The sequence below is a fragment of the Phalacrocorax carbo genome, chromosome 2, assembly GCF_963921805.1.
Source record: "Phalacrocorax carbo chromosome 2, bPhaCar2.1, whole genome shotgun sequence".
Taxonomy (NCBI): domain Eukaryota; kingdom Metazoa; phylum Chordata; class Aves; order Suliformes; family Phalacrocoracidae; genus Phalacrocorax; species Phalacrocorax carbo.
Window position 1 is genome coordinate 137,653,221 of NC_087514.1, and position 15,938 is coordinate 137,669,158.

At 37.3% G+C, this 15,938-nt stretch overlaps 1 protein-coding gene across 1 annotated transcript in view; it reads left to right on the top strand.

Moving 5' to 3' along the window:
- The window catches only part of THSD7A (thrombospondin type 1 domain containing 7A), a 300,628-nt gene that overhangs the window by 83,811 nt on the left and 200,879 nt on the right, over positions 1-15,938 (top strand). The window contains exon 3 of the mRNA XM_064444530.1: positions 3,661-4,205. Within this exon, the coding sequence (XP_064300600.1) occupies positions 4,046-4,205 (160 nt within the window). The 5' untranslated portion in view covers positions 3,661-4,045. The remainder of the gene's footprint in view (positions 1-3,660; positions 4,206-15,938) is intronic.

Genomic DNA, 15,938 nt, shown 5'->3' on the forward strand with positions numbered 1-15,938 from the left:
AAAATGAGCAGTGTTCAGATGAGGAGGGCTTTGAATTTTCTACACAGAAGGAAAACCTTTTTAATTCTTTAGAATTTGGGTGATTTTTTGTGGTATTCTAGTACTCACACAGCACAGATGGTTTAGTGGGGTACAGTTGTAGTGTTTGTAAACCGTCTACTATAGATCTAGAAGAGTGGACTGAAACTTCACTAAAGATTTCTGGCTTAACCACACTGTGAAACCGAAGATAGATGGAATTCATACTGGACACACTTCTTCGTTGAGTATCGTTGACTCTAGAAACAAATGTGCCGTGCGTATGTTGTACTCTTTGCATGCTCTTTGACTTACAATATGTAGAAATGCAACATATTCAGGACAGAAGATAATATGATCCTGGAGCTCTTAGTCATGGCATTTCATAAACAGAGAAGGGTGCTAGCATGGGACTACCTGCTAGCAGAGGAATACCAGCGGGATGATTCTCTTTGGCAAGCAGCTTTTCATACCCAGTAACTAAGGTATTTGTATCTTGTTCTCATTTCACTTTCCACTAAATAAAATATGTTGCATGTTTGTTTTGTCATCCTCTGACTGTTTAATGCTAGGAAACATGAACAAATAATGACAATATTTTATGGCTGATGCTACCTCGTAGTCTTTGAGGTTAGAAATATTTTTTCCTAGAAAACAAAAAGGTGCTAACTTGTCAATCACTTTTGGAAGCAGTTTACAGACTCCACAGAGCTGCTGTGCCTCAAATAAATGTATCTGAATAAAAGTGTATCTGAAAATGTTGGTGCTCCAAGGTACAACACCGACAATATTACGTTAGTGATACAGATGCTAATGTCAATTGTAGTTTATTTCTATGCTTTGTCTAAAGGTTTCTTCTCAGAAGTACTTGAACATTTATTTGGGAATGTCTAAGCCATAAACAACTGATCAATTATGATCATTAGGCATGTATTAGAAGATGGGTTGCCAGCGTGGGCTGGAAATAGTGGTTGCACTATTAAGTGGAAGGGAGGTCCCGCGTTCACTGTAGCAAACAGAAAAAGGGTAAGAGGATATTGGATACACTGTGGTGGAAAAGGCTAACAGCAGTCTCTGGGCAAGGCATACTGACAGCAGCTGAAGCTTGCAATCAGGATATATTGCCTTTTGTATCCAAAGTCTAACTCCTGCAGACAAGCTGGTGTGGGTGTTTCTGTCTGCAGGCATCCGCCTACTCTTTGGCCTGTTTCACTGGCCTTTCCCTGCCCTGGTTAATAGAAGTTGAGTGTATGTACTGCAGAAGTGCTCTAGTGTTTGCCAAAAACAGCTCTTTGGGAATCCTTATTTTTTTTTCCAGACACACAAATACATTTGCATAATAAATATTCCCTCCATTCTGCTTCTGTGACGTTTCTGAACAGTTCTAAATGCATCATAGCTTCTTACCCCCCAAAAAGGTGAAATTGTTCTCTCATAGTTCATTGATTTTTGACAGAAAATAAATGGTACAACCATTAAAAGTAGTGTAAAATTATTTTATTTTAATAATCTCTGTTTTAGTGGTTTTAAAAATATGTGGTCCTACAGTTGCATAAATATAAGAAAAGATTTAAGTGTCTGTGTATGTGTGCTCACCCTCTCTCATGATATTGCTTTGTTCTGCTGTCAAAAACCACTTTGATTCATTGCGTCAACTACACGGATGATCTGTTCCCTGATGATGTTTCCAGATGATGAGAAAGAACCACGTAGAAAATATTTTCAGAGTCTTTCTTTATACATTCACAAACATTCTAGGTAGAATCCATTGTATTTAATAACTCTGAAAAGGGTGCCTTTTCCCCTAGTGACTCTATAAACTTGACTTTTCCCCTGATGCATAGCTCCAGCTAAAAAGCCAGTATTTCTACTCTTAATTTTTCAAAGGAATGTATAAGTTGTATATGTTTTATTTTAACTGTGCAAGTCAATAAAGCTATTGCCACAGATTTCCTGATGGTCTTAGCACTTTTTTAGGTCCTTAAATTCTTAACATTATTTTTCATAAATTATGAAGCAGGCATTATTTTTATTAGTTCAATTATTCTCAAGTCCCTCCATGTAGCACGTAAAATAATGTGCATGTGACTACCTTAACCCCAAATATACCTGTGAAATCGCTATAATTCTATAAACTCAGAGAGCATTTTGATTTGAAAGAGTATTCTGCCCAGTTCAACAAAGCAAAGGCTGAAGGTTTTTCCATGCTTCCTAAAGTGACTACAGCATGATGTAGCAGAAGTGAATAAAATGTATTTCCAGAAGTGCTTTAGCTGAGGGTACAAGTTCTGCATCAGGATGCTATAAATTTGTTAAGATCATGGCTTTCTATGTATCCCTTATCAACCTATAATCTCCTGATTGTTGCCTGTTTTTCAACAGCTGAGGAACAGTAATCCACACTTGCTTATCTCTCTTAATCACAGCCTCACGGTGCTAGAGCTCCCTGAGCCTTTAATTCCCTCTTAGAGGCGTAACAGAGTGGAAAGTAAACAAAGACGAATTTGCAACCTTCAACATTGCTAATTTGCTCTGATGTCAGAATATTTAAACAGGCAAGGACTTGGGAATTATTTGATCATGGCTTATTTTAATCTAATGCATGTGAAAAGGCTGAGTCTGGGAAGGTTGTGCAAAATGACAGGCGTCCCAAGAGAGGTTGACTGAAGGTTTCTTCTTTAAACAACAATAGCTCCATCATTTTCAAACTCTGGGTCCTGTGTTCCTACTGTGTGGTTTTGTAGCTGTTTGCATTTTTAATGAAACTTTTTGAAGATGATAGCAGTTTTCTTGAAAATTTCTCATTTGATTTGCAGTTTATAGGTGCCCGAAACCTGATCTTTAGGCTTGTTATTGCATCTGTTCTCTGGGTAGTGGGTGGGAGAGATAAAGATCCCTATTTAAAAAGCTTTGTCTCTCTCCACGTTTTTGTATCATCATGACAGCCTAATGTATCCAGAATACTTTCATATGTAAAACTCAGTTTTAAAAATGATTGATAACTTGATCTTCAACTTATTTTAAATTACATAGTTGACATTTATGAATGTATATATGTGTACATACTTGCTGGATAGGAGAGGATGTTATCTTGCATTATATATTGCATGCATACTTCATCTACCACGGAGGTGATGTGCTTACACTTACATACACATTATCATATACATATATTCGTCTGTCCTCAGAGCAGATAGCTATATGTTATTATCTGAAACAGATTTGATAAATATGCAAGGGAAGTTAGGGGGTTTTTTTCTGCATTTTTTCTGCATTTTTTCCCACTTCCCTTATAAGGTCTTAATTTTCTGTTTAATGCATGTGTAATCACTTTTTTTTTTTTGTTGTTTACAAAATGGTTAATGCAGCATACATATTTTTATCAGGACAAATGTCTGATGCTCTCTTAATTAATATATATTGTTCTTGTTATATCTGTTCTGGTTGTATGACTTGTGTTTCTGAAGCATGTCTGATGATGATTTCTTCTTTTCTTCTTAGTATGTATCATTTGGGATATTCCAGGGAGAGACATGTCTGGGAAGCCAGCGTTTTGCAGTCACTCTCTGCATTGAGATTACAGCACTGGTCTATTTGTGTTTCTCCTCATCCGTGTTTCTCTCTGTCTCTCACTCTCTCCAGCTGGTGTAAATGACTGCTGCTGCCTCCCAGAGCAAGATAACCTGCTCAGTCAGCTGGAGCCCCCTGCGGACAGCTGTCTCGCTTTTAGCTGATGGAAAACTGCTACTAACCGCTGAATGGAAGAGCGTGGAGCAGCAACCATACTAGCAGCAGCAGCCACCGCAGCCGCCGTCACCGCCGCTGCTGCAGCAGCCAGAGAAAGCAAGGACTCTATTGTTCCCTGGTGTTAAACAGTTTTCCCTTTTCAACTGCCATGCACAATAGCAGGAGAGAGGTTTCCAGTCCCCTTCTCCCTGTGCGGAAATTCTGAAGAAGGGAATATTATTTGAAGAAGGTTTCGTGGTCGTGCTGCGGCTTTTGGAGGTGGCAGCAGGCTGCTGGAGGCATGGGGTTGAGCGAGGGGAGCGCTGCTTTCTGCCGTGGTCCAGGGGTTTCCGCTGTGCCAGCCTGGTGCGTGGGAGTTCTTGTGCTTCTGCTGCTGGGAATCTGGGACGCTCATGCACAAAGTGAATTTCAAACTTCATCGGTGTATTTGTGGAAGACCGGTAAGTAAGGATGCTGTGTTACACAACAGCAGTGTATTTATTTTTTGTTGTAAGTAATAACCTTTTTGTGTGCTTTGTATATGTGGAGAGGGAAAGTTAAATCTAAATTACTAATGTTTACTTGCATGATTATAGGAAAAAAAAATTAGGTCACCTTCTAGGATTCCGCTAGCCAAGCAAATATGGCAATTAAAAACATTATATCTGTGACTCTGTGGCACTGTCACTGGGGTCTCTTAAGTATCTTCTGTGTCTTCGGAGGTTTTGCATTTTGTTTAGTAGCTCTGTGTTGTATGTAAATAGCAAAGGTCAGGGCATTAGTGCCTGTCCACAATGGGAAGGAACATTTGTTAGACTTGGAGTCAGCAACGTTAGCAGTGCTCTAAAAATATTGACTTTTCACAAAGAAAGATGTAATTCAGCATGTCTAATCTTTGTGCTCTGTGCTGACATGTAATATATTCAGGATGGTAATTGATGGGGACTTGGGTTTGTTAAATTTAGGTTTGTTGCACAGTATATAGGACACGTGAAAGCTAATGATGGATTAGGTGAAATAATCCAAGTGATGCCAGATCTCATAACCAAAAAGCCAAAGGCAAATAGGCTATGTGAATTCAGCACCACACTAGATAGATAATTTCCTCTGCTTTGATGCTAATGAGTTACGTGTCTGTTTTAAAGATTGCATAGTCATAACAGTGTTCCAACCGTAACTTTGCATTAAAAATCAGTGGGGAATTTTCCTGTGTCTATTAATATATGACATTAATTCAGAACTTTAGCAGTGATGAATATGTGCATTTTAGTTGTCTAATACAGTTTTAGTTACTATGTAAGTAGAGTCAAAGTCTCCTTTAGGAAATGTAAAAATTTCAAGCCAGTAAATATTTCACATTGGCTTCGGCAGTTGGCTTTCTTCCTTGTGTGTTGCCAGGAATAAAACAATCCAATAAGTAGTAGTTTTGTTTAAAATCTGCTTTTCCATTAAAGGATAATATAGTCATAACAGAGAGTGCAACAAATTATTTGTCTGAAAAACAACTTTGAGAAGACCCCAGCCTTCTGCCACAGAAGCAGATCAATTTACAATTACAGTGATATCCTGAATTTTTTAAGAGGCTCCATCTATCTAGCAGCTCAGGGAGGAGATTAAAAGGAACTTCATTTAAACAAGAAGACAAGCTTTCCAATAACACCAGAAAGAGAAATCTGAAGAGGAGAAAATCCTTTGCAACTTTCACTTCTGACTGAAAGATGGGCCACACAATGAGAGTGACCCATTTTCTTTTTCTTTTGAGCCACTGACAAATTCAAAACATAGTTTTCAGTTCCATTACAGATTTGTAAACGTTCAGCACACACTTAAAAAGAGATAAAATACATGCGCATGTTTAGATAAAAACACAGTAATGATATGATGTTTTCATAAAGCTTTCTACATTTACTCTAAATTGCTAGGCATCAGTAGAAGAAACTCTCTGGCATTATATTATGTCTCTATTCAATGGATTGTATTTAAAAATATTGAAATAGTAACATAGGTTGAGAATAATAACACCTCTAGTTAACTAATACTTACAAACGTGTACTGTCAATTTGCTGTGGACTTAACTCCACTTTCTTTGCATAAGGTGCACGTGCTCTCACGTCATGTCAGTTAAACCAGCAAGAAGGAAACTGGGTTGGTTTTTGTTTTCTCCCCTTTTCTCCCTTCCAGGCAAAGACTGCTCTTAAGAAACTTTTGTTTAGGACAGGTATGATCTAACTACACTGCCTGATGAAGAGCTAGTTCTTCCCTTCAGCTTTTCTTCTATGACCTCTCCTCTGGTTTTTCTGCAATGAGGAATAGGATAAGCATGCTCACTGTACAGGTTTAAATATATTAATATCGGTGATTTGATGATAACGTAATGAAAAACAAGTCAGAGTGGCTCTTTTCAAACAATGAATGGCAAGATGCAGTGAATAAGGTGTTTGGCTTCTAATTAAATCTTTGCACTCTTTTTCTTAGCTGTTTATCAAGTTTTGCTGTTTTCCCCCTCTTTGTGGGAGGTTGTAGAAAGTGAACTAGGAGAATCACTGCTCTGTGATCTGAAAGGATATGTAGTATGGGGTGTGTCAGGTTCAGCTGAAGTATCAGAGGGATTAATAAAACTGAACAGTAGTGAGCTCATCCAACTCAGACGGTATTTTACTTTTCCTTCTGTGAAGGAAGGGGTCAGGGGAATGTGTGGCTAAGACTGTGTCTGGGAAATCAGCTTGATTATATGCCTTTTGGGACCTGTTATGTCCATTTTCTGAGAAACATGCTATCTTTGTATTGAATTTAGTCTTGTATCAGCTTTTGTAAGTGCTGTTCATGACTTGCATGTGTCTGGTTTTTATGTCTAAAGATTTTTGAAATAATGTCTTGGTGTATGCTGCTCTGTGTCTTCTATACTGGTTTACTGCACTGTGTTCTCTTAAGGATGCCCTTGACAAGAATCTGCAAGGGTTATGAGGTTTGAGTTGAGGCATTCTTTCTCCTATAAAATAACAATTGTGATATCTGGTACAGTTTCCTTATACTTTTTTTTCTTTTTTTTTTTGGTGGGGTTGGTATTATGTTTTATAGGGTTTGGGGTTTTTGTTGTTTTGGGAAATGGGGCAGGAGCATTCTTCTAATTCAAATTTCAACTGTTTACTTCCAACTTACGAAAACCTCTTAGGGGTCGTGACTTTTCCTGTCTTAATAGACATCCTCCTGTCTACTACCATAAAAATCTGAGGTGTTTGTAATACTCAGGTTAACCATTTAGAGGTTTAATTATCTTCAATTCAGCATGGACAGTGTTGTGAACAACCTGCTTTGGGCAGGTAGATTGAACTAAACGATCTCCAGAAGTCCCTTTTGCGCTCCACCATTCTGTGATACGGATGTCATCACTGAGTCATTTCTACTTCTCCAGCTGAAACTGCTTTAAAGTTTTGGCTTTTATAACTTTTTTTGATCTCCTGTGAGGATGGGTATTTGCTGTTGCATATTTATGCTGCAATTATGGTGTGCTCAATGGACCTTCAGTGTTTTGAATGGCAGTTAGATGAACATAGTTGATTATAGTTACTAGTCTTCAAACTCGGTTTCTCGCCAAACGTTCTTATTCCATACCATGCAGACCTGGTGTGTGCATTTTTTTTCCGATACAAATACACAGCTGGTTCATTTTGTGTGGTCACTGGGTTTCTTTAACATAAATAAAGCAAAGTCTCCATCTGTGCAGAAAAACTGGCTCTTCACAGCAGAGTGATGTAACAGCTAGATTCTCAGAGTTGAGTCATGGTGTCCGTCTGCTTGATGATTTGAGGTAGAGAACAGCAGTTTTTAGCAACTCATAGAACAGAGGTTGTGGTATTAAGGTGTGGTGATTCCACTGATGTGAGATGGATGCGTGCTGCTGAGTTCTGGTCTTCTGAAGTTGAAAGAATTTTTGAGTGACCTGTTTTGTTCAACAGTAACTGCCCTTCTCTGAGTCTACTGATTTCATTCGCAATGAAAAGTTGTTTGGTTCAGGTTCTACACTGCTACATTGAACTTCTGTGAGTTCCTCAACTGTTTTAAATTTCATTCATATTCTACCTTAAGTATTATGAAGCCTTATTGAATTGTTTCTATATATGCAAAAAAAAACCCTATGTGCCACAATTCAGTAAAAACTGCTTGTGTTAACTTTTGTTAAATGGTATTGTCCAATTTCTTTTATGTTTAAAGTGAAATTTTCATATCCAAGAACAGCTTTTTAATCTTGTTTATACTGCCCATCATAGCCTATGATTTTGATGTGTCTGTTAGTTTTTGCAGTGAACAATGTGAAGACTTCTGATTCCTAAATAAAGGCTGCTATACAGTTATCGCTCTTCCAGAAAAAGAAGCAGCATATTTTTCTTGGTGTGTCATTTCATGATGCAGGCCATTTCTCCACATAACTGACTAAGCGTAGGCATTTCTTGCCACATCAGAACTCTCCTTTACTTCTCTCTACCCTGCACTTCATGTGTTTCTGTTAAATCAACAGACACGGTGATCTGTGATGTGCTGTCAGTGTTGGGTGTAATGCCTGCCTACAGTTACTAATATAATTACTGAAGTGCTGCACAAAATCTGCAAGGTTCGATCGCACTAAAATTGCTGCTTCTGACAGTTTGAAGTAATGCGCGTTATACTCTTGAAGCGGAAGACACAGCATTGGATTGATGTCTCTGGAACAAAAGAAGTCATAAGAAAAAATCTGGGAGGCAGTGCCTTTACCATCATTATCTGTTTTAAAGACTATTGATCAGGCCTCAGATAGTATAGATCAGCATAGCTCTGCTGAATTATTTGAGCTACCTGCAATTGTGTGATACCAAGACTTGGTGTTCCTTACAACACCTGCAGCTGGATGTTTTCCCCTTCTTTTTAACAAAGGTAGAACTTGAAAAAGACTTTCTGTAGGTAACAGTGCCTTTTTAAAACTAAAGGTGAAAAATCTCTGTTTCCCGAAGAGAGCACTTAACTATCTACATTTTTATGCTTATGTTGTATCTTAGAATGTGAGAACTGGTCCTTAGATAATGACTTGCTCAACATTTGAGGCAGTGGACAATCAGAGGAAAGGTGGTAATTTGGGTGTAGGAAACATGCAGAAAATCACATGTACTCTCAGGGTAGTGGAGGCCCTGAGTGAAATTAGTGTGCTAACTGGTTTCCAGTGGGACCAGAGGGGTGTTGCAAGCTCTGCAGCCCAAGGGCTCTCCTTAACCTCGTTCTGAGCTTTTTTGGGCAGCAGCATCTCGATGTGACTTTTTCCTGTTCCATTGTCTTGGGAACAGGACTGTGCAAGGGCCTCCTACTTCACCTGAAGAGCCTATGAACAGATGTTTTTGCTGTTTCAAGGTGTTACTGTGGATCTATAACCAAATCACTGTTCTTCACTGCTTGATATGAACTTGGGTCTCAACCCTGCCTTCCCCCTCCCCTCCCCCCATTTTTAACCTCTTGGTTTCCCACTGACTCACGGAGTAGAACAAACACAACTTCTGTACTATCGTGTCTCTGCCAGGTTTTACAATTTTTACTGGTTCCAAGGCCCAAATCCATTTTAAAATGAGTTTGGTGCCACAAGTGGAATTGGAGAGAGGACGGTTTGCAACACTTGGTCTGAAATTCCTCTTCTAACACCTTTGGTGGCTAAGGAAAAAAAATCAATTAATAAAATGTCTTTATTTTGTTTTCCCTATGTGTGTCCCTAGGACTATCCTTATTTTCACAGGACTGAGTGTTCCTATCTCATATTAATGCCTGAGGAGAGCAGAAGTCCTTCCTAGGACTGGCAGTTCAGAAGGCATTTCAAAATGTGTCTAAATACACACTGACAGGAATGATCACAAGGGAAGAGGGAGAGAGAAAAATTACCTAACCAGCCCTCTGATTAAAGCACTTACCTTTCAAAGGTTGTGTCAGTTTGTTTGCTGAAGCTGCTCCATCATATAGCAGAAAATGCCCCATTTGTTTCAGGTTGTGTTTTTGGTTTGTGGGTTTCTTGTTTTGTTTTGGGTTGGTTTTTTCCCCCTCCAAAATCAGAGTAAAGAATTTTTGCAGTAATTGCAACTTGAGACTGGAGACAGATAAGCCTATGTCAGTGAATAGGAAACTCCCTATTTTAAAGAGATTATGAAGAAATGATCTGAAGAGGCGGATTAGATGTGGAGACCTAGGGAAAATGCTAAATGAGAAAAGATGTTTTAACTTGAGGCCTGACTGTCAGGAAGAGAATTCACATATGATGATGAAAGAGGGCAATGAGGGCCTCTTAAAGGGGAAAATAGAGCTCTAGTTATAGCATTGTGAACTTGAGCTGGTACCTACACGTCCTTGGGGAGGGAGGGAGAGGGTGTCAAGATTTTTAAACAGCCAAAGTAAAACATGTTTTTCAGAATTAATCCTCTTGATTCTCAGGTCTTCAGTTACAGAATAAGATAAAAGGAGTATTATTAAAAGCTGCATTTCATCAGCTTTTCAAAGAATAAAAATTATTCAAGCAAAATGTTAAAGATGCTTTACTGTTACCTCATTGATTTACAATATAAATGATCCTCCAGGACTGATTGTGGTTAATTGTTGGTTACATAGGCCCTGCATAAATTCATATTAATTAGAGTTAGAATTTATCACTTCTATTGCATTCTGTAATGTGCATCTAAGCAACCACACTGTTTACTGTCTGTCTCCCAGTTAAATTTGACTTTTATGTAGTCAAATGGTGCTTGTCTACCTACGACTTGAATAAGGAAATATTCATTTTGATTAGGCATCTTCATTACTCCTGCTCTTTTTCCTAATTTATAAAATATCCTTTCAGATTTTTTATTCAAGAGAAATTGTGCAAGTCAAGTATTAAAGTCTCTGATTAACGCAAAAGGTTTTTAGTGCAGCTTGGCAACAAAACGTTTGGCAGGGATGCAGAAAATGGTTGCTTTAAGGAAATGATTTACAAATGTTTTTTAGTAATCTGTCCTTATTTAACAAAATCAGAGTAAATATTTAAATGTTTGGAGAAAAATTTTGTGCTGCTGAAATTCTTTTTCTTAGGCAGTTACTTTGCCATATCTGAAATAGGAAAATAGAAAAAAGTGTGGCTGATATTATAAGCGTCTAGTTAAGATAAACAAGTAGTTGCTCTGGGCTAATGGTTGAATCCACTTGTAGGATAACATTTTGAAGCTGTCAGAAAAGTGGAAAATGGTAGTTGATCATGTTGTACTGGTAGCTGATAATGTCTGGATTGTTTTTAGCAAGTGCCCTAGAGTGCTTATGCTAACTGGATAGGCTGAATCCCTCAGCTTATAGGGATGCTGGAATAACAGAATACCTCAAAGGCTATGGGTTGTTTTGTTCTGTAGGCTAGCTGCTCCAGTGTCAGATTAATTCAGTTTATTATTATCTTATAGACCAGGATTTAACTTTACAGTTCCCAACTCCACTTGACATTGATATCATCTTTTATTGTGTTCATCCACTCAGTTGTTCAGATGTCAGAAGCGTGTATCTTTTAAGACAATAACTACAGATTTAATAGAAAGCCCAATTCCTGTATTATGAAGGCTAGTATTCTCAAAGAAAAGTAGTAATCTATGTTTTGAGATAATATTTGCCATTTTATTGATTAAATTGCACATTAAACTACATACTATAGCTGAGAAAGTAATTTCTGGGGTTTAGGACCCTACTTGGGTGCCTCCGTGGGATGGGGCTGGGAGACCCTTTTCTGGATGTAGGTCCAGTCAAAAATCTCTGTTCCTGTTTCTTAGACTGGTGAAGATGAAGAAAAGAGATGGGTTCCTTAGGAGGGTAAAGATCTGTTTAAATTCAGAATGACAGAAGCTGAAGATCTGGTTGTTTGGGTGTGCAGCTCAGAGAGGCAACAGGCTGGCAGAGCCTACAGTTGGAGGCAACAGCAGTGTTGACTTGGGATTTTCTTTTATGGATTTCTTCTTTCCTTTTATGTATATTTCTGTCTAGTGAAGCAGTAAAAATATATGGAGTTACTAAAATTATGGACAAATTAGATGAGGGAAATATATCTAGAAACCCTAAAAAAAAAAAAATAAATCACATTATTTGGTAAAAGTTTCCCTAAATGATCACAGTTAAAATAACTGTATTAGATTGGGTGCTAAAACTCAAACAAAAGTGAACGTAAGCAGTTTTGCTACCACTAGCACAAATTAATCTCCCCTAGAAATCCCATTATTTACCACTTTCATAAGAATGCTGTACAGTGTTAAACTTATCAGCGTCTGGGATTTCACACACAATCCAACAGACATTTATTGTCGCAATCAGCATGTTCTCAGCATTAATTAGCACTGTGCATTTCGGTGCGGCTGACATTTCTGGAAGTTGTCAGTAGACCACAGTAGCTGTGTTTTAATTCACTTCCTGTATTTTGGGAGCATTGACAAGATTGTGTTGGTGTTTTTATGTCTGTGGAACAGAGAAGGAAAATCTGGTGTATTTGCATGGATTCAGGGAAGGAGTGGCATTAGATACAGCCCTTTTTGACTGGCCCAAGTGGAGGTTTCTTGTATGATCCCTAGTGAATGGTGTTGCTGGAAACACAGCAAGCTTGAAAATTTCCAGATGCTGGTAAGAGTTTTCCACGGGCATTCTGAGAGAGTGGGAGAGAGATAATAAGTAACTGTTTTTTGTAGACTGTTTATATTGCATAAAGTGAGTTTGAGGATATTAATTGGAAATGGTTTCTGATTTAATGAGACGTACTTAAACATTTTAAAGATTGATGACATCTGCTAATCCAATGAGAAATTTCTTAATTAGATATGTTATTACTTTCTACCTCCTGTATTATGCAAAATGAAATGTTTATATTAGTGAACAATAATATAACTCTCCCTATGTGTGCTGGGGAATAGCTATTTTACCAGTAAGCCATTAGAGAAATAAAGAACAGAACAGAGAGAGATTGTTTTATAATGACTTGCGTTTGTACAGTGCCTGGCACAATTGAATTCCCTTCAACTGCTGGTGTTTCTCTGTACCACAGCTTTATACAAAATGAGATCATTAAGACTTGTTAAAGATGCTGTTTACGAAGATAAATTATTAACATTCTAAAAGAATATTCAAATAATTTCAAGTGCCAAAAATAGTTCAAATCAAGGTGCTGTACTAGACGATAATAGAGGAGAAAATTATTTTCATAAGAAAACAGTGTTATGAAAATCCTTGGAAGCAGGATCGATTGTGAAATAGGTCCAAAATGCGTTGTTGGGAGAAAATGTCTTCAGTAGTAGGAGGAATGTTTTCAAATGTTACTTAGCATTTCCACATTTACAAATTTGGCAGTCTTCCTTTCTTCTGTTTGCATGTAGCAAAACTCTTGTTTTGAATTCAATATGAATGTGCTTCATTGTCCTAAAAGATCACTTGCATTATGTAAAGTTTTGCAGTTTTCTATTGACCGGTTGAATCAAGTGTACATTGTGATGAATTTTGTTCTTTTTTATTCTGCTTTACTTGATTTGCTTGTAATTTTCGCCCTGATTAGGGGCAGAGGTGGAGGAAGAGGGTAAAAGCCATTACAGTAACAGTAAGACTGCTGCCTCTTGCCACTATAAGCCAGTAAAGAGGCTGGATCCTGAATCCAGTCACAGCTCTGCCAGTGGTTTGCAATGGTGACATTAGGAATCTGTTTCCTCTTCTGTAAAGTCATGTTTATGTAAGTGTAGTTTTCTGTAGGTCTCTGTGCAAAAACAAAACAGAAGAAACTTTGAGACCTGTGATTTATGATAGAGGTGTCATACAGTTCCGAAGAAATCAATGTTTTAGCACAGTTGTAGTAGTCATGTGCAAGCAAAAATGGAAGAGATTAGGACATTTGGGAAATAGGAAGAAAGAAGTAAACATGAGTGGAGAATGCAAACATGAAAAGCATGGGGCAAGCAACCAGCAGCTATTTTCTGTTGAATACAAATACTTAAAATAGATTGTGAGACTGAAAAAATCAGGGGGCTGAGAGAAGGCAGTAATTGCTATGTGAACAGATGCAGAAATTTTTTAACTAACATGGGTTTTCTAATTTATGTTTCTAATTTTTGTACATTTCCAACCATACATATATTTGTGTGTGTGTGCTTGCATGTGTGATATATATGTGATGGTCTGAAAACATTACTGAACAACGCTGTATGGATCCAGTGGCACTACCTTAAAATACATATAACAGTAGGTTACCTAGGTCTTCTGTGTCTGAGTAAAACAGTAGCACAGCTTGAATCTGTGGTTACATCTAATATGAGAAGTGTATGTTTTTTACATACCACTAAACTATTTTAGGAAATTCCAGCTTTGCTGCTGCTGCTTAGCTTGCTGTTTTTACATACTTTGCAGCATACTTTGAAGGCTGTCATTGAAACAGTTTTTTTTTTGTTTGTAACCCTAAATGAAATTCACAGTCAGCATGGCTTTTCAGACAGAAGCTTTGGAAAGACCAGCTTGTTCCTGTAAGACATACTTGGTGCCATGTAGAAGATAATGAAAGGAAGAGGAGGAAGAGTGATAAAGCGACTGAGCGTGCAAGGAAGATTTGTAGTCTTTAACTTGACGTGGATGAATGACTTGTGGCTCTCCATATTTCAACTTGATATATGAATGTCAACACCTTGGGAATAGTTTGGGTACCTGAACCATAACGCTAGGAAATTCAGGTCATTTTCTACACTATACTTCTGTGTCTTTGTACGGAGCTGCAGGAGAGTCTACGGGCTGTGCTGCACAAAAGTGAGTTCTCCGAAACTGCAAAGTGCATACCATGAAAGATCTGTATAGATGATTTATATATTTACTAGTGATAAATATTTCATTTTCCCCTCTGTGTTTAATATTCTTTAAAAGCTTTATGGAATAAATCAAGATGATGAGTATATGTACTGATTATAATTGAGTCTTTGTTCTTTTTTCATGGTACAGATTTCAGCTATTTTATCAGATGTACTACCAATTATTTTTGATGGAAGTAACTCAACATTTACAATGTTGTTATATGGATATAAGACAACTTGGTTTTTGAGATAGCACCATTTTTGTCTTTTTCTTATCGTACTTCTGTAAGAAGTTAATTTTATTGCTCTGAGGATGTTACGTAGCAAATGCCTTCCCTTGAAAATACTGAATTTGCTAGGTCACAGTGCTTCCTAGTTTCTCCTGAACAGTGTAATGCTTAGTTTCTCTCTTTATACAGAAGTAATAGCCTTTAGGATCAGGGTCCAAAACTAAATGCTAAAATTCTGTAGTGAAGATTTTACCTTTTGGATGCAGAAGTAGGTTTTCCAAAACAGGTACGTGTTTTTGAAGCCTCACATATAAGGGACATTGCTGGTTAGAAATGAAGTAGCAATTCAGTGAACTGAAAATTACTGCTATGCAAAACAGGAAGAAAAGGCTCTCAAAATGACAATTTTTTTTTTTGCTTACATAAAGTCTTCATCACTCTTACTTAAGAAATAGAATATAGGTGAGTTCATATCAATGAGAAATCTTTTGTAATATTATTAGACTTAGAAATGAAACAGTGAACCTGTGTACGTAAAGTATGTATTGTTACTGTTCATACAGAGATGCTAATTTGGGTATAAGCCATTGTAAGAAAGTCGATAGTGGATAATTTACATCTGAAGTAGCTTATGTATCCTTTACAAAGGTTGTATATACATCTTCTGGACTAATAACCTTACTGTTTTAATAAATTAAAGTCAATCTTCAATATATGCCCATACCTTTCTAACTATATTGTTTTCTCAGCAAGTAAAACACTGTTATCCAGAAAGTTTATCATACTATGAATGGAATCCAGTCTGTGTATAATCCCCTGAGAGTGATGAGTAGCACTCCTACAGGCAGGCATTCATTAACAATATATGGATCTAAGGTGAACTTCAGATGAAGAAAAGGTGCAACTTAATTAAAGATAAAATATTAAAAGGAAGAGCAAAACAATTAGTTTTCAGTTTCGTGATACCTATATTAGTTGCTAATGCAATTTAGGTTTTCAATTTGTTTTCAATTCAAGACAGACATTCATCAGCTTTTATATAAATTTTACCAGAGGAAGTTATTTTGGAAAGGCAAAATATATTAGGATGCAATAAAACAAAGGTGACCTGCTTTCTGTATAATGAATCAGATAATAGATT